Raw genomic sequence first — 23,930 nt, forward strand, 5'->3', positions numbered from 1 at the left:
CACCTCGGACTTTACAACTTACCATTGGTCACTCAAGAAAGAGTTCTATAAGGGTGATCTTCCCATGATTGTCCCAACTTACCATCTAAACTCTTCGAACTTCACAACTTACCATTGCTTACTCTGACAGGACGATCTTTCTCATGATTACCCACCTATTCATCAAAACTCTTCGGACCTCACAACTTACCATTGCCCACTCTGGAAAGAGTTCTTCAAGAGCGATCTTTCCCATGACTGTCGCAAAGCATTCCTTCAGCCAAAGCTCATCCCAATAAACCTGAGTAACCAAGTTACTATACCACTGCAACGAAACAGATATAAATCTGATGAAAAATATAGCTGTTATTAATGAATTGATAAATGCCGAGACTGCCAAGTCATTTGAGCAGTCACAAGCAATCAACCATGTTAACAGACCGTTCTATTAGTCATAAGTAACGGGGATGACTTTATTTTTATAGATCCCAATGCATCTATCAAGCTTTCAGAGCCTTTGAAAAAAAAATTAATACGCTTCCTCAGGGGAAGCATGGAGGATTTGATATCTGCAAAGGGCTGCTAACCCCATTATTAGTGTACTACCCGATGTTGTACAAACCCTGTTGCCATGAGAATGAAGCAGGTAACATGTTTTTAAATGTTTGCTCATCTTCGTGTCAATTACAGTGAATATATATATTTTTCAACACCAATTCTTCCAGCGATTTCCCTTCCTATCTGAAATCTTTATAACACACTGCTCGTCACAACTGTAGTTGAGGAAACGACAATCGATCGGATAGATCACTGTTTTATATCGATCACTGTAGGTACCTCCTTGTTGTATAGCAACACTTCCGATACTACTTCAGCATGACAGGAATTAGCCGTTTCACTTTCGTACTTTTTCAAATATGAAATTAAGAACGAGTCATGCGCACGAACCATAAGCAGTACAATATTATAAACAAGACTGTATAATTTGCACAAAGTCAAATGTTGTAACGTCCTATAAAACTAGTGTAACTCTACAACGTTGGTTCATTGAATAGTTTTGGAGTATAGGTAACCAAAGACCCTTTTATCTACATCCCTGATGACTGCCTGATGATTAAGATGATGGTTTAAACTCTTGTCCATAAAAAATTGCTCGATAAAGACTTTCGATACTCAAAGCTGTTATTAGTCTTGATGTTTGACACGAATTGTATCACCTTGTTTAACAAAGGGTGAGCCTACATAACATGCTTAATAGGAATCTTAACCTTGAAATCTGAAGAAAAACATTCTGAAATGTCCTTTAGGCAAAAGCAAAATTTTAATCATTAAATGTATATTTTGCGTAAAAGGTGAGATCTAAAATGATTCCCATCGATATATTCTGCAAATTAGAAAATGTAAAACATTAGGCCCCAAGTCTCAATGATGACATATACATAAAGGGCAGAATAGGATAATGTTTCATATCGTTTCATATTATATACATGTATATTGGTTGTATTCATGTAATATCTTACACTGAACTTTATCCACCATTGTACCAGACTTTAACAAAACCTTGTAATATTGACCGAAGTGACTACTAAAGACAAATGGTTCTACCTGATGGCCGAGTTCGTGAGCGATTACAAAAGCTATCTCCTGAAGTGTTTCTGTAGGTGTCTCTCGTTCATCGTAAAGCATGTACGATTCTCGGTATGTCACCAGCCCCCAATTCTCCATACCAGCTACTACAAGCTGGGGCAAGGCTACCATGTCTGAAACGAACAGGAATTTCCAGAAGATTGTAAGACATATATGTTTTAAATTAAATTTACACATTATGTAGCATCGCTACCATCCCCAAAGGTAGGGGGACCAGGGCCGGATTCAGGATTTTCAGGGGGGGGGGGGGCACATTTACCCCCGGAAAATTTAACGAGCAAAAAAAACAAAGGTTATCACTTTCAAAAGGGGAGGGGGCACACTTACAAATTACAAATTTTGAATGTTTAATAGACCAAAAATAGTAGGGGACATTTGATATTGTATCCACCCCTTCAAAATGGTATAGGGGGACGCGTCCCCCTGTCCCCATGGGATTTCCGCCCATGCATGCATTTATCTATTGTATGAATTATGATACTTCCACTTCTGAAACCTAAACTAAAGGAAAACTTTTCGAGTGAAAATGTTAATTGACGTATTTCATAGTGGAAAGAAGAAAAGTAGAGAGCATTGTTATTCTTCATAATTCCTCAATAGTAGCAACATCATTCTGGACACACTATGCATCAAATTCAGGATCACGTTAAAAAAAACATTATGAGTGATAAATGCAAAAACTGCAATACAAATGGGTTATCAGCTAATTGATGATTATGATAGATTATTTATTTTAATCAATTTCTTGAAACGTGACCAAGAACAGAAAAAACGCAATGTCAAACTATAAAAAAGAAACTAGAATATACCTGAAAGCACAATTTATCGCTACATTGAGCATGTATAGCGTATTTTACCTTTCATTCAAATAATATAATAGTTGCCACAGTGGTTATTTTAAGATGGAATTCGATTACAAATGACAACCAACATGGCTAATACTCATTTCAGCCCTTTCAAATATAGAAATTGTCTCGAATTGTTTGTGTTACAGGAGAGAGAGAGTAATATGATGCGTTAGACATGTTATGGAAAATACAGTACGGAAAAGTTGTTACTGATTCATTGGAATCGTGTTTTCGTGAGGAGTGGGATACATGCAATATCATGAGGTGAACTTTAAATATTCAAGGACCAGAGGAATATTTTGCTTGAATCTAATGGTCTCCTTTTCCCCCATAAATGGTTAAAAGACAACTACATTATTGAACAAATAATATGCTAGTAATCTAATAAAAAAAAAACGATTCTGTAATGCGGCGTTTATCATTATAAGACAAGGAAATATATAGTTTACCTTTATTTTAAGGTTAAACAATCTTATCAAGACGCATTGAGAAAATACTGTTTATTAGTTGAAAACGACAAATTGGTTAATCAGTTTACAATAAAATATTATTCAATGCTTTGGCGACTTGAACCTCAGACTATCTACGAATCTAATGTGAGAATCTAATGTGCAAGTTATTGAAGATCCAAGGGAATGTATTGACATCGAATTAAAGATATATATTAAAATATATATGCTTCCCGAGATATTTTATATGACCAGAACAAATCTTCGAATCTAAAATACACAACTTATTCGATTATAAATAGTACATACCTAATTTGGGCAATGGGTAATCGAAACCACTGTAATCTTCCAGAAAGTTGAAAAGCCTGACCCCAATATCGAGCGCGAAGTTTGCCTGGTCAATTACATCGTCTCTTGCCAAAACTCGAAACTACGAGAAAAAAAAGGAAAATTGGAAATTAATCTCAAAATGAAGTTGGCTCACATTTATATTATATAATACATGTCATCAAGTCAGCATAAAAATATCAAAATATGACAAATCAATTCAATTATAAAATTGATAAAACTGAGAGAACCATGTTGAGAGTAATGATAAAACGTCTTTATTTTTTTGGGGAGAAATAATTCGTTTAGAAAAAGAGGGGGTAGCAGTTCCATAGGATTCTTTCTGACAATTACATCAAGAAACACACCTACAGTAGATAGCACAATTAATGCATTTTGGTAACTCTTTAAGACGATTTTGGACCCCTGCATTTCAGACGAATTTATATATACCAATCTTTTTCAGATCTTAGGCTTCATGGAAAAGGAAATAAATGCAAAATTGAAAACAAATAGACATGTATAAATGACTAATAAATAAGGTATTGAACAAAAAAGATTACCACTTCATCACCTATTTAAGATATCTGATAACCTTATTGTAGTAATTATTCATTTTTAGGTCTCTTTATTTAAATCACCATGCAATGACCCTTTGCTGGAGTAATGTTTCTTGGTATCAATCTCCCTTTCCGCTCCAAAACTTTAAAATATATCCCTACCTCAACTCCTTCCCTGACAATTTGCACTTTGCTTTGGAATTTACACACGAGGAAAGCAACTAGGTAAGTCGACATCACTGGCGTGGTCCTAAACGAAGTCGTTTCCCACATCTCACCATCACCCATGGTCGTCGGATTTGTCTGTCGATCGATGACGTCCATGTTAGAGAAGGCGCTGTAGCCGACGAGGTGGATGATACTGATTGAGAAGTTAGCTTTAAAGGCGGGTTCGTCGAAGCACGGATAGACGCGTCGAGCGTTGATAGGCGACAAGAAAGATGCCACATAGTGTCTACAGGAGAAATAGCATTTGAAATCATGAGATAGACTCTGAAAAATTGGGAAATTGAGAAATTGAAAATTAACTGCCTTGCTAAGAAAATATAGCAATGGCTTTATAAAGGGGGTGATGATCATGATAGCTCAACTCCTTTCAATGATACTTATCTCGCAGGCAAATACAGTTGGAATCATGTAGAAAAGTGATAAATATTGCATTTGTCAAAAAAGAACTAGTATTTATTCAAGCTTAAATCCAGATAGATTTACTTATATATACAGAAATGCATGTACCTATGTTCCGTTGTTTAATTGTTGAATTCGGTTTAAATAACATTTCACGACATGAACGAAGTGTTACAAATTTGTGACATGGCATGTTACAATTACATGTTTGAAATGCTTGGTTCGGCATGGACCTTGGTTTCGGGTAAGCCCAGGGTATGTGCAAAGTATTTACCTGACTGTTTGAAGAAGGAATGTTATACTTGTAGGCAAACAACATTATCTTAAACTGTTTTTCGAATTAGTTCCTATATCAACCGAGTAAGATATAGTTGATATCTGTCGTTACTTTTCATCAACATGTAAGTATTTTTACATCTTCTTTCACCGACTCCATTACTAATTTCCTTGCGGGCATCGGCAGTATAATAATTACCAACACACACACCCTCTTTGTATCTGATGGGTCAATACTTTCCCGGTCGGTCGCCGCAGTCGTCACCAAGAACTCGTGGAGACTGTGGGGTCCCTGGGAATCAAAATGGCTCTTGGAATGGTAATGGAGGTTAGATGTTTTGTTCATACCGTGAAAAGGGCAGTGCATCAGGAGATAGAATGAAAGGAGGGGGAGAAGGGGGATCAATCACCCTTTATATCGTTTAGCATGTTTTGGGGGTACACAGGGTTTGACATTTAAGTGTTAAGGTGTGTATGTGTGTTTGCGCATGAAAGTGCAGTGTATTTGTTTGAGAGTGAGGGTGTGCGTGCGAAAGTGGTGTATGTGTGCGATCCTGTGCTTATCACATGTCAGGGTGTCTATGTTGATGAGTGCGTGTGTGGGTGCGTGTGTGTGATGAGTGGTGCACGTGTGGGGTGCAATCCTGTGCTTATGACATGTCAGGGTGTATATGGGGAAGGGTGCGTGTGTGGGGGGTGTGTGGGTGCGTGTGTGTGATGAGTGGTGCACGTGTGGGGTGCAATCCTGTGCTTATGACATGTCAGTGTGTATATGGGGATGAGTGCGTGTGTGTTTGTGTGGGGGATGTGTGGGTGCGTGTGTGTGATGAGTGGTGCACGTGTGGGGTGCAATCATGTGCTTATGACATGTCAGGGTGTATATGGGGAGGAGTGTGTGTTTGTGTGAGTGTGGGTGCGTGCTTGTGCGTTAAGATACGTGTATTGAACATTCGTGTAATCGTGGTAATGGATGTGTGTGTAGGGTTGGGCTGTTGGTATGACCGTCTTCATACACACATTTATATTCTCGCAATTATACGGATACGAATCCCAATACACATTAAGAGAGTTCAAAGAAATATATGTAATACTACGTGGAATGCCGATAATTTATTATCACAAATATTAAGAGACTGATTCGAAGATCAGTCAGATCAAGGATAATTGCATAAATTTATCCACTAAACAATTGGTATCATCAGAATTTTACCGAAGAACTTACGACTTCCTTGTACATTGTATCTTGCCTTTAACATGTTTAACAAGGTGAAAGCGAGATTTTATCGCGGCTGAACGCACTCTTCTCCCGACAGACCCCGGAGGGTGTAACTATTTTGTCCGATGTGATTAAATTGAACACTTTCACTCCTTTCTACTCCAATAAAGTGAGTTTGTACAATTTATTTCCCAAATGACGAACCGTGTCGAAGCTTCGAGGTGGTATTAACGCCGTGTCCTCAATGAGTTTTACATGACTTTGGTATTCCCAGCAGACATGTTAGAGGAGTACTGTGCTTGGAAAGATGTAAAAGTGAATGAATCACCTGGTGTAGACATTTGTGTAATGTGGTTTAATGGTGACTGCTTTTGGTTGGGCTGCTGATGTTAATCGAAAAATATACATGATCTTTTATTAAAAATACAATTTCAATGTCATTTAATGATAATAGGCCAATGACATCGGCATTGTAATAATCATAATTAAACTTGCTTCTATATATTTTAGTAGAAATACAATATTATACTATACATGTAAATGACGATAACAGCATGTCCATAAGGAATTATTTTGAGAGATCCGCATCACTCTCATTCGATTGAATTCGATTTGAATATACCATCATCATTTCAGTGTTTCTAATTTTTCAAACGAATAATTTTATTACCAAACATGGATTCCTTTGAGCAAGATAACCTTCCTTTGACATCATTAATATTCTTTGCCATCCTTTCTTTACCACGAGACTCTTCTATTCTTAGCACATCATATGTTCATGAGCCCCCAATATTAAAATGTCGAATCAAATGATTCTTCGTATTTAAGTGGTGATGTAAGTGACGACGCGGGCACAAGGGGGGGGGGGTGGATTCCCCGACCTAATGTCCTGTATATAACTTGTTACAAATTCTGGGTAATCAATTCAGGGCCTTGCCATGACATGAAAATAAGAAATAAAATCGTAAACACCAAAATATTTAAGATACTACAAGACTTCAGGGCCCCGTTGCACAAAAGTTATTATAATTATAATAGTATCTTTGCTATCCAATGGAAACTACCATGGTAACAGTTCTCGTTGGCCAATCAAAATCAAGGATTCCATGAAAGTTACCATTGGATGGCAAAGTTACCATACTAGTAACTTTTATGCAACGGAGCCCTGGGTCTCAAAATATGATACACGTGTTTCTTTATTTAGGGCGTACAATGACCTCCACCCCAACATCAGAATCTTCATCCAGGCTACTGTATGATCATACATACGATCAATGTGTATGTGGCGACAGCATGCCCGGAAAGAGAAATAAAACTTCTCCTCGACATCAGAATAGTCAAATTACAACTCAATGCGCTTCATTACTTTGACATAATCGCTCTGTTCAAAGTACATAATTAACAAAAGGTTAACTCTCATATACTCGTCAAATTTACCCTTCATTAAAGCAATCAGAGTACCACTGATAACTGCGCACACAAGGCCGCTCTAATTGAGTTTACATGTAATAATTGCACGTTAGCTCCAGAGCAAAGCAACGCCACTGACATAAGGATACTAGATTCCACTATACACAATTTTTAAAGCACTCACGTGACATGGCCAGCTAACTTCATTTCCATATATTTATTGACATAACACAGAAGTCAACGTTCTTTTTTATGACTGTTCCCTTTGTGGGATAATGACATGAAAAGGATCAATATTCTCTAAAATGCTGTTCTAATTCCTTTTCAAAGACCAGGCTTATTCAAGAAATGAGTTGAATTGTAACCAAATGGTAAAATTAAGTCAAACGATAAATTGACAACTCGATTTGTTAAAACGGAGAAAAATCAAAGAATGAAAGCATCAATAAAACCAGATCTAGAGTGATAAAATCGTGACATTGTAATGTCTTCCGGCTTTCCTCTTAATTTCTTGGCCTCTACGTAACTTATGAAAGATGGAGCGACAACCATGAAACGTCGTCGACACATATTCTTATCTACATCCTGTACAACCTACATTTTTTATGAGAAAGATAAATCCCTTTAAAGACTATAGAATTAAACAGGTTAAAAAGTCGTTGACGTAAACCAGCAGATATATCAATAATGAGATTTTAGAGGAAATGTAGAAAATGATGGATGGAACATCTAATTGTTTCCAACTAAACATACCCTGGAGCGTCGATCTTATTTCAGATAAAATCCCATAGCGGAATGAAAAGAGGAACGGGAAAGAATGAAGGACGGAAATGCGACGTCCGAGCCTCTTGACTGTGAAGTTCATCTCAAATTGGGTACGTTTAACGCACTAGCCGGGAAAAAATGAGTAAATTACTTTTTCCAGTTTTCATTTTATGAAAGAAAATGAGAGAAATAAAGGGAAATGGATCGCATCTCATCTGAGATTAACAGTATCATATTTTGTTCAAAACCGTATCTAACGAAAAGAGGAAGTGGAGATAGACAATATCGTCTTGATACTTTTTAAATATTACAAAATACCCAAACGGGGTGGTTTCCTATGAAATCTAAGGGTTTATTCACGTCACTAATTTCAACTATAATATGAATCAGGACATTGTAATTTGCAGATAAGGAACTTATACCCTCATAATGGTGGTGAAATGGTGCAGTGGTTCTGACTCCCGCCTTGTAAACAGAGGTTCGTGTGTTCGAATCCCACCGCCACTTTGCCACTCTCGACCCAGGTGCTAAATGATACCCGGTAGAATGTGGAAGTCATTTTAGCTTGTCCATTACTGTGTGCGCCTCACCGGCGACTGACTGGAATACTCCCCAGGGAGTGGAGGATGTGCACACATTGTGTGAGGGAATGACTGATCGAATCCGATGACCGGAGTAATAATGTATTTGTAAATCGCTTAGACACGTCGTTCCGATGTATTAAGCGCTATGTAAGATTGGATTATTATTATTATTTGGATTTACACAATTCATAAATATTTGCACCATTGAAATTAGATCCCCCTAAAAGGTAGAAACGTATACTCTTTGTAATTCGAAGATATATGCGAACACATTAGATAAGCATTAATGATATTAATTAATAGTGGGCGCGTCGTGGTCTAGTGGTTCCGACTCTCGCCTTTCAAACAGAGGTTCGCGGGTTCGAATCCTAGCCATGGCGTGTTTTCCTTCAGCAAGAAATTCATCCACACTGTGCTGCACTCGACCCAGGTGAGGTGAATGGGTACCCAGCAGGATTATTTCCTTGAATTAACTGAGCGCCGGTGATGGTAGCTCGAGCTAAAGCCGGGGTAATAATAGCAGCGCTTTGTATCCTAAGGCAAAAAGCGCTTTATAAATCCAGCTATTATTATTATTATTATTATGTATTTAAAATTACATCATTCCATTCATTACCAATAACATCAAGTAATTTTCGATATAAATTGTGTGTTTCCGTCAAACTATTTGTTTCAGTTAATTTTTATGAAATTTAAGAAATATTAGAATACCTTTCGAACCTGCGGGATCCGATTATCTAATGTAATATTACTATTTTTTTACTGAGTTTCAGTAGATATTGCCCAAGTCTCACAACTAAACTAAAGTCTCTGAAAAATAGTATTTTTTCCATTTTACCACCAAAAAAAAAAAACCAATGCACACTTCAAAAATGTATGCATCATATAATTAACCGAACAAAATACAAAACAATGCATATTTCAAACAATGTATGCATCGTTTAATTAACCGAACGATTAAATACCAAGTACTTTACCTTCTTATCCAATAAAAAAAGAATAGTAATAGTATTCGCTTGAAGAATATAATGAAAAATATATCCTATGTCCTATCATTTATCTGTATTCAAGGACCAGGATCCGACCAAGGTCTGATAGGTATCATGAATGGGAACACACAATAAGTTAAAAAAAAAGAACTAATCTCTTCCTCGTTCCAAAATATCATGGATTTCGCATGATAGACGTGCAATTGAAATGCATTAATCACTGGTCATTTATTTTTTCAATTGATATAAATAGGCTAAACAGAAGGATACTCACATTTAATTGACAAATGGCAATAACCTGTAATCGCCAGATTATTCGATGACATTTGCTTGATTCAAATCACCTCACGACCTATAAATGTCATGGCATCTTCATAGATCATAAGTTGTATTAATATGATTGTGTAGTCATAATTTTGTTTCTTAATATGCTTGATTGGTTTCTTGTTTATTTATTTTTCCTTTTTGCTGTTCTATTTCAAATTGCTCTGTTAATGCATTGCCCATTTTTCTTTCAATCAAGAACAATACTAAAGCCGGGGTAATAATAGCAGCGCTTTGTATCCTCTGGCAAAAAGCGCTTTATAAATCCAACTATTATTATTATTATTATTAATAAAACATGACTAATAAATGTAAGTTGCAAAAGGAGAAAAACAGTTTTGCAGAGAGATGAAAGGCTTGGGACACAAAACATTTCTGATACATTTTCTCCTCGGTCGGTAAGAAAAAAAATTGCAAAATAAGGGACTAAGAAAACTTCGTCCTTGTCGAAAGTTTGTCATGGACCCTGAACTTTTGTTTATTTTAAATGTCAAAGGTCAAGTTCCTTGAATAAGCAGGTGTAAACTCTTCTGTTGTCCTTGATACAAATTGGAGATGTCGGGGTGTGTCAGCTTGCACGCAAAGTTTGACTTGTTGCCGTGGGTGTAAGACCAAGTCACACAAAACTGTTATCCACATGGTTTATATATGTTATTCAACCAATGTCTGGTCAATCCTGGGTGATTATAATTGGTACTTGGTGTGAACGGCGTATTACAATGGTCATGCTGAGACGATTGAAACAATACCGTTTTATTCACTCAAACCTCTCCACGGGAATTGTCTCAGGGATTGTTATACGAATGAGAAATGCTTAGCTTGACTGATGAAGCAAAGCAAACAATATTGTTAAAGGCCAATGTACGAATATGTTAATTCTTATTCTTAAAATCGAAGAATAGTCAAGATTGCAATCATTATTAATGATATTATCGCCATCCCCATTATTATCACGGTTTTTTTTTATCATTATCATCAATATTTTGTTATAATTTTTCGCTATTGTCATGTTCATCATTGTAATTACAATTTTTTTAATTAAATTTCATCATTATTGCTATTTGTATCTTAATTTTCTTATAATTAACTTTATTGATATTGATATAGTTATTGTTATTACCTTTGACTGAGAATGCTGAAGGAAATGCAAATATAATTATAGGAGTTTTTAGAGTGCCATCCAAACTCATGAACGTGTTTAACTAACATGCATAGGATGACGTAGTATTTTCTTAAGTTGAATTTTAGAATAAAACACCTGACTATGAAGTTGAAACCATACGAAGTTAAATCCTCTGACATTGAATTACTAGCCGGAAAAAAAAGAAACAGGCAAAAGTCCCTCATAAGCAATTACGAATCAATCTACATAACAGCTTGCATCACCTAAAGCAAAACTCAGCGGCGTGCCTAAAGCAAAGATGGAAGACGAATGCGTTGGACTTCAAATCTGTCAGGGTCTAATTGGGAAGGTCAAATTTACGGGAATTGTCGACAATTTAAGAATCAGAAGGATCTTTATATCAGCCTTCCCGCTGAAGTCAGTAAATACCATCTATTAGTAATGACCCAGTGTCAATTAGATTATGGTAGTTGGTTAGCCTTAGGCTGTACAAACGCTGAGAATACCAGGTTAATACACCTTTCTGAATTCTGAGTCAAAAGCAAAGATAACCCATTGTAAAAATCCAGAATCATGTCCTTTTTTATTTATCAATAATCGAAAAAGTGAAAAATAGATACACCATTGTTTAATTTATTTTGCATGTTTACATGTACAACTGTGATATTGTACATGTGCGTTCGTGTTTACTGTAGACTGTAGTCCAAATTTCATGAATGACTTCTAAGATTTACTTCATAAGTATGAAAACGAATATGCCACCCACTTCACGAAGGACATGATTTAAAGATTACTATTCGAAATGATAATAAAAAAAAATTAAAAAGGGTAATCGCGGAAATGGTTTGGGTATCAATTTCTAAAGTCCAGTCCTAGAAAGGACTGAGAGAAAGTTGATAGATATAGAAATGTAATTGATAGGCGAGAAAGTGGAAGTTAGAAGGTATAGAAGGTATCTTAAACGACCCAAACAAAGATAAAAATAAAATGCAGAACTACATATAGGCTTACATTCATGAATCCATGGGGGATTTGTATAACCCTGTTATATTACAAGTTTGGGCCTTTCCAGCATTGCTTCTCAGGATTCAAAATATTTCATTTGCTTGTATTGGATTTAAAAAAGTATTTTTGTTGGTATTTTTTGTTTTGTTTAGTCAAATATAAACTTGAACTGAAGCGAATTGGTATGAAGGGCATTTAACTTTAAAAGAATTATTCATGCTTTATAAAACTAATTAGAAAAGGCAAGCATCTGTGACAAAAATATCTTGAACATTAAGAGGACATTCACCTACATCAATTTATGTTTTTTACATGACAAAATATACAAACATGTGAGGGTTCATGGGCAACGAACACGCACATTTTCATACGTATCCACCCACAATAATTCCATGAAACTCCTTCCCCTCATAATCACACGCGCTGGTAGGTATGACCGATTGCTTTTAAAAAAAAAGTGATGTTACAGAATGGATTTTAATTAAACTTATACCATCTTAACTAGGGTTTAACTTTTAAACTTTTAGTTCACAGATAGGCTCCGAAAAAAAATCAATGTAGTTGGGAACTTTTTGTAGTGGACCTTAATCTCGATGCAAGTTTGGTCCTGTAACATCACAGGAAATTGTTTCTTCATTTAAACATTGTGTGTGATTTCGAGTGAGTGTCGATGGTGGTCGTTGTTGTGTGCGTGCAAGAGTTAGGGCGTGGGTGGGTGAGTTTGTGTGTGTGTGTGTAGGTGGAGTAACCGAGCGGTCTGATTAAACACACGAAAGACCGAGGTTCGTGAGAATAGAGAGAGGGGTTGGATTGCGAGTGTGTGGGGGGAGGGCGGGTGTGCATGGGCCTGTGTACGCGAGTATTTTTTATTTTATTTTATGCATCTCTTAAAATATTATGGGCAATGCGTTTTGCTTAACAAGTTTAATCATTCCATTCAGATTTCGCGCTATTGCAAACGAATTCCATTCATCAAGGTGTGAGCCCATACCACATGAATATTACAACAAATCATTTATGATAAGCACTTTCATATTCAAGAAATACAGGTTTCCTTATACACATTACGTTTTAGCATGTTTTTCAGTACATATATAACTAATCCTTTCTTGTTTACTCACCCCGTTTCTCTTCTCCATATTAAACGAAACTCCGTGGGCTTTAGCCTTTAATATTATTTGTTAGCTTGAGTCCACCCAATTAGTATATCAATTAACCCATTTATAAGAAAATGAAATCGATTATAGATCGATTTAATCTAGATTTATCGGGCCCCAATTGCTTTATTCATTTGAATCCGATTCAAATTTAGGTCTACCGCATCACCTGCAAATGATGCTATTACCAAGGATTACGCCCACGCCCACCCATATTAAAGAGGGATCTATTAGACGACCTAATCACTCCATTAACCTCCGAACATTGTTGGAGACATATCAGCTGTTCAAAAACAGTTCGTACCACATATAATTATACTTCGGAAGACATATGCTCAGAAAACCAACTGCATTAAACGTTGAATAGTGTTGTGTACTAATAAACACCTAGCCCTTGCGCTGTCGTTATGTTAGAAGATTCAGTTCCCCTCACCGATCAGTGCAAGACACCCTTCCTCATTCTACACCCTCTTTGATATTAAGTTAATGGACAGTGCTTTAAGACAATGCCTCTTCAAACGTTGGAAATGTAGAATTATTTAGGGGATAAGCCTTAGAAATGTGGGTCACTTGCGATTGAAAGTACTCCTATCTTTCTTTCTACTCAAGAAAATCCCCGGCATATAGGAGAGCTAAACAAAATTTAGCACTTGTAGAATAAAAAATTGGGAGCAAATTGATAGTTGATTGAAACAAGGAAAGAGGAGAGAAAATAAGAAACGGTTGGAGATATTAACCGGATGCGTCTCACTTTACTTTTCTGTATACAGATATTACTATGAGATTCGTTCCGGTTGTTAAGGTAAGATGGTTGGGGTTAAGTAGTACCGGGAGCAATACTCTCACCCTCTTCGTACCTCCACGGCACCCTTGAGGGAGCTTCTTATCCCCCTCTTGATCTCTGATCACGGCGAGATAATTCGCATTTCAGTACAAGGAGAGCATGTTCCTCAGAGCGAGTACAGCTAAAAATGGGTGTCTTCGGCATGATTCTCACCGAATGAGGGGGCGTTGGTGTATCCGGTAAGTAAATTGGGAAATCAATACTTAAAATGATCGGCTTGTTTGCTTGAGATGAGGAAATCAAATCAAATAAGGTAGATCTGCACCCAAAGACATCTGCTATTTTAAGTAATGCAAAGCCTGGGAATTGAAAAGCAATAAATACTTAGTTTGATGAATATTACTGATTCACTAGTTGATCGATACCGTGGGAAAGGTGGGATGATAAAGAAACAGATTGAAGAAATTTTACCTTTTAAACGCCTGGGAATCCTATAGTATCCCCCTTTTCCCAATTCTAAAATTAAAATTAATGTTAACCATTAACAAAAAGTGCCATTTCTGAAATTTATTCCTCCCCTATTTGACAGTTTGTAAATCTGTCGGATCTTCGTACCGATGAAAATAGCGATATTAATCAATTACACATAAAACAGACACATTTTCTTGGTCTGTGATTCAAAGTTTTTTGTTCCATGAAAACTGACATGCACCGGGAGTTGAATTACCCAAGTTTTACTGTTTTGCGAGGGAATCAAAGAAATATATTGTGCAGACACAGCTTTTGAAAATTTATATAATATTTCTGGCTAGTTGGTATAGTCAATTGTTTTGCAAAATCTGCATAATGAGGACTAGATATTTACCACCAGCCCCCATTAGTTCTATTTTCCATGTATCAGAATTTACTTACACGCAGATTATCATGTCATTCCTAATTACCACATTTATATTGCCCGACTTTCTGACAGCTAATTACTAAAAATAGGAAAGGATTCAGGTCGAGATTGACTTGATATTGTCTAATCCTAAGATATTGAAGAAATAGACAGTTAAAACGAGTTTACCAAATTGCAGAGAAATCCTTCTGTTTTATCCTTGTTGGATTAACCAACCCACACCCTTAAAGTCCCAAGAACCCGTTTCATTGATTGCTTTAAAATAATTATAAAAACACAAACAACTTTGTTATTTAAGGACAGGAGAGTATCCGATCCTGATGAAGGCTGAGTAAAATAAATAAATCTAACAACAGCCGTTATGGACTTTATAGTGGTTGTGGTGATTGCGGCGGTGGTGATTGTGGTGAAGAAGATGATGATGGTGATGATGAAAGCGGTTATAGGAAAACTTTAAAATATTGAAAATAATTAGTACTTCCAAATGGCCCATTATATCTCAATGCATTTTACCATTTGAAATATTATAATTTGCATTATTTGCTCTGCCAACCAAAGCGTTTACTGCCTCAGTGGATTAAGCCATCAAAAGTAAACTTGCTACACATGGGTCGAGAGTGCTCTCCTCATCAACATCACTCTTTCGACGAGATAAAGATGTAAAAGAGGGTTGCAATCCCCGTAGCCCGAAAGAGAGAATCCTTTCATTTCTCCAAGATGTTTTTACATGTCTTTTATACCAGCCGGGAAATGAGATGGAATTGTACCCTACCGAAGTGCAAATTACATTGTAAGTAGCTTCGTATCCTCCAGATTATTGAAGAGAAAAATGACCCTCTGGCAAAGTATCGAAGTCCTGGTTTCTACCTTGTCGTTTCGTCTTCAACATGTTCCACTCATTGCGAAGAAATTTAATTTCGATCTTTGGAAAGTACTTTTACGATAGCTTTGTAACTAACTTTTATATCATTGAAAAAAGGAGAAATCTAAGGATGGCCTTCACACAGGCTAAAATTGTGGAGTTTAACGGGAGTTTTAAGAGCCCAGTCGAGGTACGGTTATATTCATAACCGTAGTCAGAAGTTCAGTATTGATTGGAATATTCATTTATTTATTATTGATATTTTCGACAGGGCGACTCGTCATCACCAATGATGGTGGTCATTCATGAGGCCATGTCACCAATAAAACAATAGTTACATAAAATAAACATAATTATTATAATAAATATCAAGAATATTAACTCAAAACCTCAACATTTGATTGAGAACTTGTTAAATGTAATTATAAACAAAATATATATACAAAGCATTTGTTATCCTCGTAATGAATGTTTTATTAGTTTTGGTTCTGTTTTTGTGTGATTTAATTTGTAAAATTCTAGATAAACATTTTTGCATGACTAATTATAATATGTTAATATAACATTCTAACATAGATAGTAAAATAGTTGATATCGTTGATATAAAATAGGTAATATCGTTACATTGAAACTGCCTCGAAATGTTTGGGCATATGGCGACTCGGCGGTAGAAAACCCGCCTCGTGAAAATGATTCGGTCCCTGGTTGCAAATGTTTTAAAAATGGGTCTTCTGTATTTAAGCCAGGCGCTTGGCATATTAGTATGGATAATAATAATAATTGCATTTTATGTACACATGGCCGCTGTAGACCAGCTAATTAAGTGGTTACCTCGTGTAAATATGATTTATTATTATTATCATTAGTATAAATATAATGATAATTATTATTATTATAATCATCATCATCATTATAATACCCATATGCACAAGATTGTACCCCTAAAAGGCCAATAATCAGTTGGTCTTATGTTGATATTATTTATGCATAATTACAAACACTTTGTGATTTACTTGTAGTCAAATGAAAGAAACAACCTTAATATCTCTTTTGCAATATATAAAAATGTCCGTGAGAATAATAAAATGACTCTTATCATACTCAAGAAAACAGCATAGCTATGCTGCCGATAGGCTTACAAACTCCGGATTGGCACATTTCAAAATGCATATGTCAGAATGACGTATCCTAAACCATGAACGCCAAAGCAGTTGTAAATCGGGTGTGCGACCAGTAGAATTCCCCATAGCGATGGTTTTAAAAACATAATATAATATATGTATATAAATATAAAAGGTAAGTGGTAGCAAACCGGATACATGTTATGTGGTTACAAAATTTGAATAGTATCAAGACACATTAAGAGTTATGTTTGGTCGACGTCACTAAATCGGACAGAAAATGAAGAACTTTCAGAGGGTGGCATTTCGCTTTCTACTGTAGCCATGCCTGGGATTTACAAGATTCAGCGTACAAGCTGCACAGATATATTTCACAATACAACCCCGAGTTATTAATAGTTGATTCATATTACATGAGCACACTTTGCGTCAAAATGACACGGCTTAAAATGTAAAAAGGATTAGTGCCTTTTGCACGTCGTCGATTGTAAAACCATTCTCTTATGTAATACAGTTATCATGTTTACCCTGTAAACTCTTCTACCATGTCTACTTAATTAATTGGCCATTTCTCAGCGTATGATCAAGCTTTCTCCAGGGTGACCACGTCTTTGTGTTGAGGACTGGCCTGGGATCAGAAGATTGAAGAGTATTGGACACGTGACACAAGTCATGGGGGACTTCGAAAGTAAGAGATTACACCTGTCCGTAGAATTACCAAAAATATATGGTATTGTGGAGGTAAAATCAATTGGAAAACTGACTCACGAGTGAAGATAGAATGACAAGTACCATGGGAATAAAACATCTTTTGACCCGTCTTCATCTATCAGACAAGACCCACTGAGATGAATATTTCATCGTAGTCATCGTTATCATCCCATGTTTAAGTGTTTAATGTCCATGTTAGTCACAACAGTAATATCAAAAACAAAACACGAACAGCAAGAAGTCAAAATCGATATTTTGACCATACTCCGTGACAAAACTGTCGAATGTTGCCACCACTTTGTTTTAGTCAGTATTTACTTGAACCATATCAAAGGACAAGTAACGTCATATATGAGTCGATCAAACTCTTAGTCTTAGGGGGCTAATTTAGACAGGAATAATAGTGTCCCATTTACATTAAGTTCCATACATAAAAGGTGCTGAGTAACTGTGATTAATCCCTTTACAACATCAGGAAATTGATGTTACTAATGAATAATGCAATTCAAAACAACAAAATAGGTTTATTGAAAAATATGCAGCTCAATCTCCAAAATATTTTGTTTAACGCCATGGTGAACTCCCCTCGCCCAGATTCTATAACTTTACCCGAAAGCTTCCTAGCCTCGCAAATTTCATGGTCGGCAGGTTCAAAATTGCCCCTTTGCTTTCACTTCATCATTAATCACCCTTTATTCAAACTAAAGCTTGGAAATATCAAATTCAAACCATTTGTAATGTCTTGAAAGTTCATCTTTTAAAATTATACAAAATGGGAGTTTAAATATCCATATCGAAATCGGTATATGTTGCTATGTAAACATGGAATAAGGAAAACATAGAAATGTCACCATAAAGGTAAAAGGACACAGATGACTTAATGAAGGACAATTCTGTTGATACAAAAGGCCTATTCCTACTGCATTGACCCACTATCCTGGTTCCTTACAGGTCTTTGCAACAAATCCTCATAAATGTTAATCTCTCAAATCAAAACTCGTCCCCCTATATGATTCCATGTCATTCACTCAAACTGACAATCATCAACGATAGAACGATTCGATTTAATCCAACTCCCAGCCTTTGTCCTCTCAATAATCGCGCAATAAATATCGCTTTCATTCAATGGAACTTATAAAATAGCACTTTAATGAAAAATCACAGTTGTATTGTTCTTCAGATTAAATTTCACTTGCATAACACAAACCAAATACCATGCGTAATAACTCAGTAATGAAGATTGGTATTAGATGTGAAATGGTTGATAAAAGTAGGGCTTAATTGAATTGATGATCATTGTCCTTGGGTTAAACGGAATTCCGTTTTCCTAGGTAATCATTAAAGCGCCAAGGCCATAGGAAGAAAAAAAAATGTATACAGTATTCATATTCTACCATATACAGAGGTAAAATTTCATCAATATTAACAATTATCTCAGGTTATCTGGGTTTCTCTCCCTTTACCGTTATTTAAGTTGTAACAGAATGGAAGGTCGGTCATCCGTATCAGGAATCTGGGGGATCCCTTGTTCACTTTAAAATAATATACAACTCAATAGGATATAAAAGTAGAGGGATGGTTTTAAGACGTCCACTATCATGAACAGGGCTAAAATAAATAAAACTCAGGAATGTGAACGCAACTTAATTTCAGCCAATCAGAGGCAACTTGGTTACAAGATTCTTTCCCTGGGGGATCAAAAATAACTCATAAAAAAATGTAAACCAGCAATGGGACGAAGCGTCGGAGTCGCCTAGACTACAAGATGTCTCTACAGAATGATCCACTTCGCAGACGGTTTCTACAACGCACCAATACCTTTGAAAATGCAGGTCAAATCACAATTGACAGATATAGAGGTCATTGTCGAAAGTTGGCCATGTTGGTGGATCGGGATAGCACATCGTCTTCGGACCGGACGAAAAAAATAAAATAAATTGTTCGGTTCGAATCTTAAGACGATGTGCCGTCCCGGTCCACCAACTTCAGACAATGACCTCTAATATGTCAATTGTGATTTGAATTGGATTTTTAAAGAAATTGGTGCGTTGTAGAAAGCGTCAGCCAAATGTATGCTAAAGTACGCCATTAAAGGATCTGCAACGCACTTTTGTTGGGATATTTTCTGAAAATTGCCATAAAAGTTAGGACGGACATGGTTCAGGAAATTGTTTGGAGAAAAAGAAAAGCGCATGAGAGAGAGAACGAGAGAGGGAGGGATAGAGAGTTGGGAGTAACAAACTGGAGTGACATGGATTTGTAGGAAATAGAGCTTGAATAAAAAAAAGAATAAGAAGATTAAAAGTATATATTTATATGAAATTTACATGTACCTTAGATTTCCTTGTATAAGGATGTCGATTTACTACAATGGAAATAGAATGCTAGTTTATTAAGAAACTGTGAAACATGATCCTCGGCCAGAATGGATGAGAAACGGATGACTTATATTCAGTCAGTGCGTGTACTTGGTTTACCCAAGATACATTCCAGTATTGATAATTACGTCTGACGGTTCCAGTCATTGATGATCAACATAATTGTTTCTGCACAAGTGCAGATGTGGTTCTTTCAGCCGTGATTATTGCACTGCTTCATTTATGTCAGATGCAATGGCTCAGAAACGATAATAGGAGGCTTACATTGAAGAAAAAAAATTGTGTAGAAACACATACTTCCGGTTGCAATGGAAACAGCAGCAAAGTAAAATAAAGATTGGCTGCGCACTCCAAGGTAATCTAGAAAGTTGTCTCACGACTTTGTTTTCTTGCTCGAAATATTGAGATGAGACTCCCTATATAAATATCCTAGATAAAAGCAAACGCGCGGCAGTAACTCTTGTAAAATATTTACGGTTTAAGGAATATGAATATTTTGTTCTACATTTATATCTTCCTTTTTGTGTGGCAATTATTTGGCACTATCTAAACTGAAGTGAAATTGACGGGGGGGGGGTGGCAATTATGATTGTTCTTCAAAGCATTTGTTCATGTTTTAACCTCTGGAATGACATTTTCTTTATCTTATGACTATACCCTTCAATAAATAGGAATAAAAAATGTTAAGATGAAAACTGAATTCGGTAAATGAAAATGAAATAAACAGTTTTGAATTGATAAGCGAGAACAAACTTTTAATTCAACACGGCATTCTGACGGAACAACTAACTTCTTCTATGATAAGGTTGAAATGAATTCGAGCAGCAAGATAAGTGTTTAAGCCTGTTAGACAAATCGATTTTAAGCATCCATTTGGTATTGACATAGGTAGATCTGATGTGCATGTCTGGATTTTAAGACTGCTTGGACCTCCGTCCAAGGCTGCTTTATACAACACCAACAGCGGCCAAGTAAATGCGATTCTGATGGAAATAATGTCTGGAAGATAACACACTGTTTTAATACTCCTCTTGGCTATAGTCTATTTTCTGTTTCTTGAAGTATACTGTCAAACAGTGGCATACGCAGGGGGGTTACAGCAGAGGTTCAACCCCCCCTTTAACTTTTTTGAAACCCATTTTGTACGCAGAGAGGTGATCACAGGGGTTCCAACCCCCCTAATATATTTTTTTGTTACGAAACGACCTCAATTTTTTGTTGAAGACCTTTTAATTTTTCCTTTTTTTGTCAACTTTTCATTCAGCTTGAACCCCCCCCCTTTCAAAAAATTAGTTTTTTGATGCAATCGCCTTATTCTTTACATCTCAAAACAATCTGATAATAATTCAGAAAAAAACAATAATTTTTGTAAATACGTCTTATGCTTACCATTCCAAAATACAATATGTGCAGCTTTTTATATTCCGAGTTGTTTTATACTTTCGATTTTTAAGGAGAAAGAAAAAAGAAGCATTAAAAAGGACAAATTTGGGTATTTCTAATGCTTGATCGGTAAAGACGAGATTTGACTGTTCTTAACAGGCTCTCATTATCATAAGACAGTAAAAGGACCCATTGGAAGTATCGACTAGTCAAAACGGATTAGTGTATAACGTATACAAGCAGAAATTTTTGATGTTTGCACAATTATGGACCCAAGGGTCAAGAACAACTTGTTTTGAGGTGTATTACAGTGACAAATGAACTACTTTAGGGAGACGGGGATGATTGTATACTAAGTTCCTATATTATAACCAAATAATAATTATATCTGAATGATAATACATGTCATCAATTGGATAGTTTCTTTCCCTATTTTGTGTATAAGTAGGCCTTCATCAAGCGCCAATTTGCATTGTTATCTTTATACATTACCATGTCCAAGTGGAAGTCGTAGAATATAAGCTATTCTGGATTTTCATTAATTGATCAATGATGTACGTATTATATTAATTTCACCTCATCAAGTCATATAAAAACACTCGACCTCCGGTATAGTCCACTTGAGGTAGTAGTCTTTGTGCGGTCGCCATTTCCCAAACGCAACGAGAGTAGTGTCCACAAGATTTGCCCGTTTAATTATTGGATAGAGAGTGCCGAGTGTAGATGTTTTGACCAATGTACACTGTTGGTCATAAAGGTGGAATAAAATATTTTTGAATAAAAATCGACATTTTTTTTGGTATTTGAAAGGCTACGCGTAGTCAAAATATTAATTGAGTGATTACATAATGTTTCCCCATTACACAAGTGACATTATAACATGATAAATTTGGATTACGTAATAAATTCTTTTGTTGTAGACCATAAAAGCCTATGCATATGATATTCTGTCCCTTTCCCTGATTTAGCACTGTGTATAAGAAGGTTGCATTTTTTCGAGTTCCTTGTATACCGTTTGAAATAAAAATCGGTAGAGACGTTCCCTGGACTATGCCTGGTCCAACGGCAACAGCAACACGCGAGAGAGTGGTAGCACTGCGACAGGAGGGTTACAAGCAGACTGATATCGCAGAAGTCCTAGGGATATCACAGAGTGCAGTCTCTAAGATCCTGAAACGTCAACGTAAGGCGGGGAATGTGCGCCCACGTAAATCTCCAGGACGTCACAGATTGATCACAAGAAGAGATGATCGCCAACTGTTGAATTTCAGCCGCAGAAACCGGAAATTGCCCACGAGCCGTCTTCGTCGCTTTTGGAGGAGATATCATGGGATCAACGTTTCCCGGTCAACCGTTAATCGCAGATTGCTCCAACATGGTTACCGAGCACGACGGTTGACCAAATGTCCACGCCTGTCTGTTCGCCACATAGTAGCTCGTCTTCTTTGGGCTAGGGAGCACAGAAGGCTTCATCCAGGACATTGACAACATGTGGTCTTCACGGACGAGAGCCGGTTCATCCTTGACCGAAAGGATGGGAGACAACGAGTTCATCGATTAGCCGGGGAAAACCTTCGCGATGAATGTATCCACGAGACGACTCAAGGCGGAGGCGGCTCAGTGATGATATGGGCCGGCATCCATTATGGAGGGAAAACGCCACTGGTGGTTCCGGACGGAAACGTCAACGCCGCCGCCTACAGGGATATCTTGGAGTTCCACTGTCTTCCATATGCAAGACGAGTGTATGGGCACAATTTCCGACTGCAGGATGACAACGCTAGACAGCACAGGGCCGCTACAGTAAGGGAATTCTTGGAGGTAGAGGGCGTCGTACAGTTGCCATGGCCAGCTTGTTCGCCGGATATGAACCCAATAGAGCATGCATGGGATGCCCTAGGCCGAGCCATCAACGACAGAGAGGTCATTCCTCAAAATCTGCAAGAGTTGGTAGATGCTCTGAGGGAAGAATGGGACGCTATGCCTGTTGACGTCATCAACAAGCTAGTGTACAGCATGCCACGACGTCTACATGCGCTGGTTCGTGCCAGGGGTGGACATACCCGATACTGGTGACTGAGTAAGAACAATGACTCAAGTTTGATGCAAATTTGTCCATGAAATCACAAAAAAGAAGTCATCTGGAAAACTGAGAGAGATTGAAAATAAATATCTCATGATCCTTTAATTTACTGTATATTGTCGTCATTGTTGTTTTATGCTCATGACATCCATCGCTTAGGACATAAACTTGTAAAATATCACTGTCAAACGTGTGTAAAAGGCAGAATAATAAAGTAAAGTGGTTATCATGCACCATAAATGCCATATTCAAATCATGTTGTAATGATTACGCTGTGAAAATTTGGTGAAAAAAATATCCCACCTTTATGACCAACAGTGTATATTCATACCACTGTTCGGACTGTGGTATTCGATCCCTGTACCTTCATAACCAATGTCCAGAGATTGGGCGATAAAATCAAAATCATCTACAGACCCACAAA

General features: G+C 36.8%; 1 protein-coding gene across 1 annotated transcript in view; it reads right to left on the minus strand.

The window, feature by feature from the left end:
- The window catches only part of LOC129259693 (aminopeptidase N-like), a 41,698-nt gene that overhangs the window by 12,601 nt on the left and 5,167 nt on the right, over positions 1-23,930 (minus strand). The window contains exons 2-5 of the mRNA XM_054897957.2: positions 3,973-4,264; positions 3,233-3,353; positions 1,585-1,739; positions 191-304 (exon numbers count right to left, since the gene is read on the minus strand). Of these exons, the coding sequence (XP_054753932.2) occupies positions 191-304; positions 1,585-1,739; positions 3,233-3,353; positions 3,973-4,264 (682 nt within the window). The remainder of the gene's footprint in view (positions 1-190; positions 305-1,584; positions 1,740-3,232; positions 3,354-3,972; positions 4,265-23,930) is intronic.

This window comes from Lytechinus pictus, chromosome 4 (assembly GCF_037042905.1).
Source record: "Lytechinus pictus isolate F3 Inbred chromosome 4, Lp3.0, whole genome shotgun sequence".
NCBI classification, from domain to species: Eukaryota; Metazoa; Echinodermata; class Echinoidea; order Temnopleuroida; family Toxopneustidae; genus Lytechinus; species Lytechinus pictus.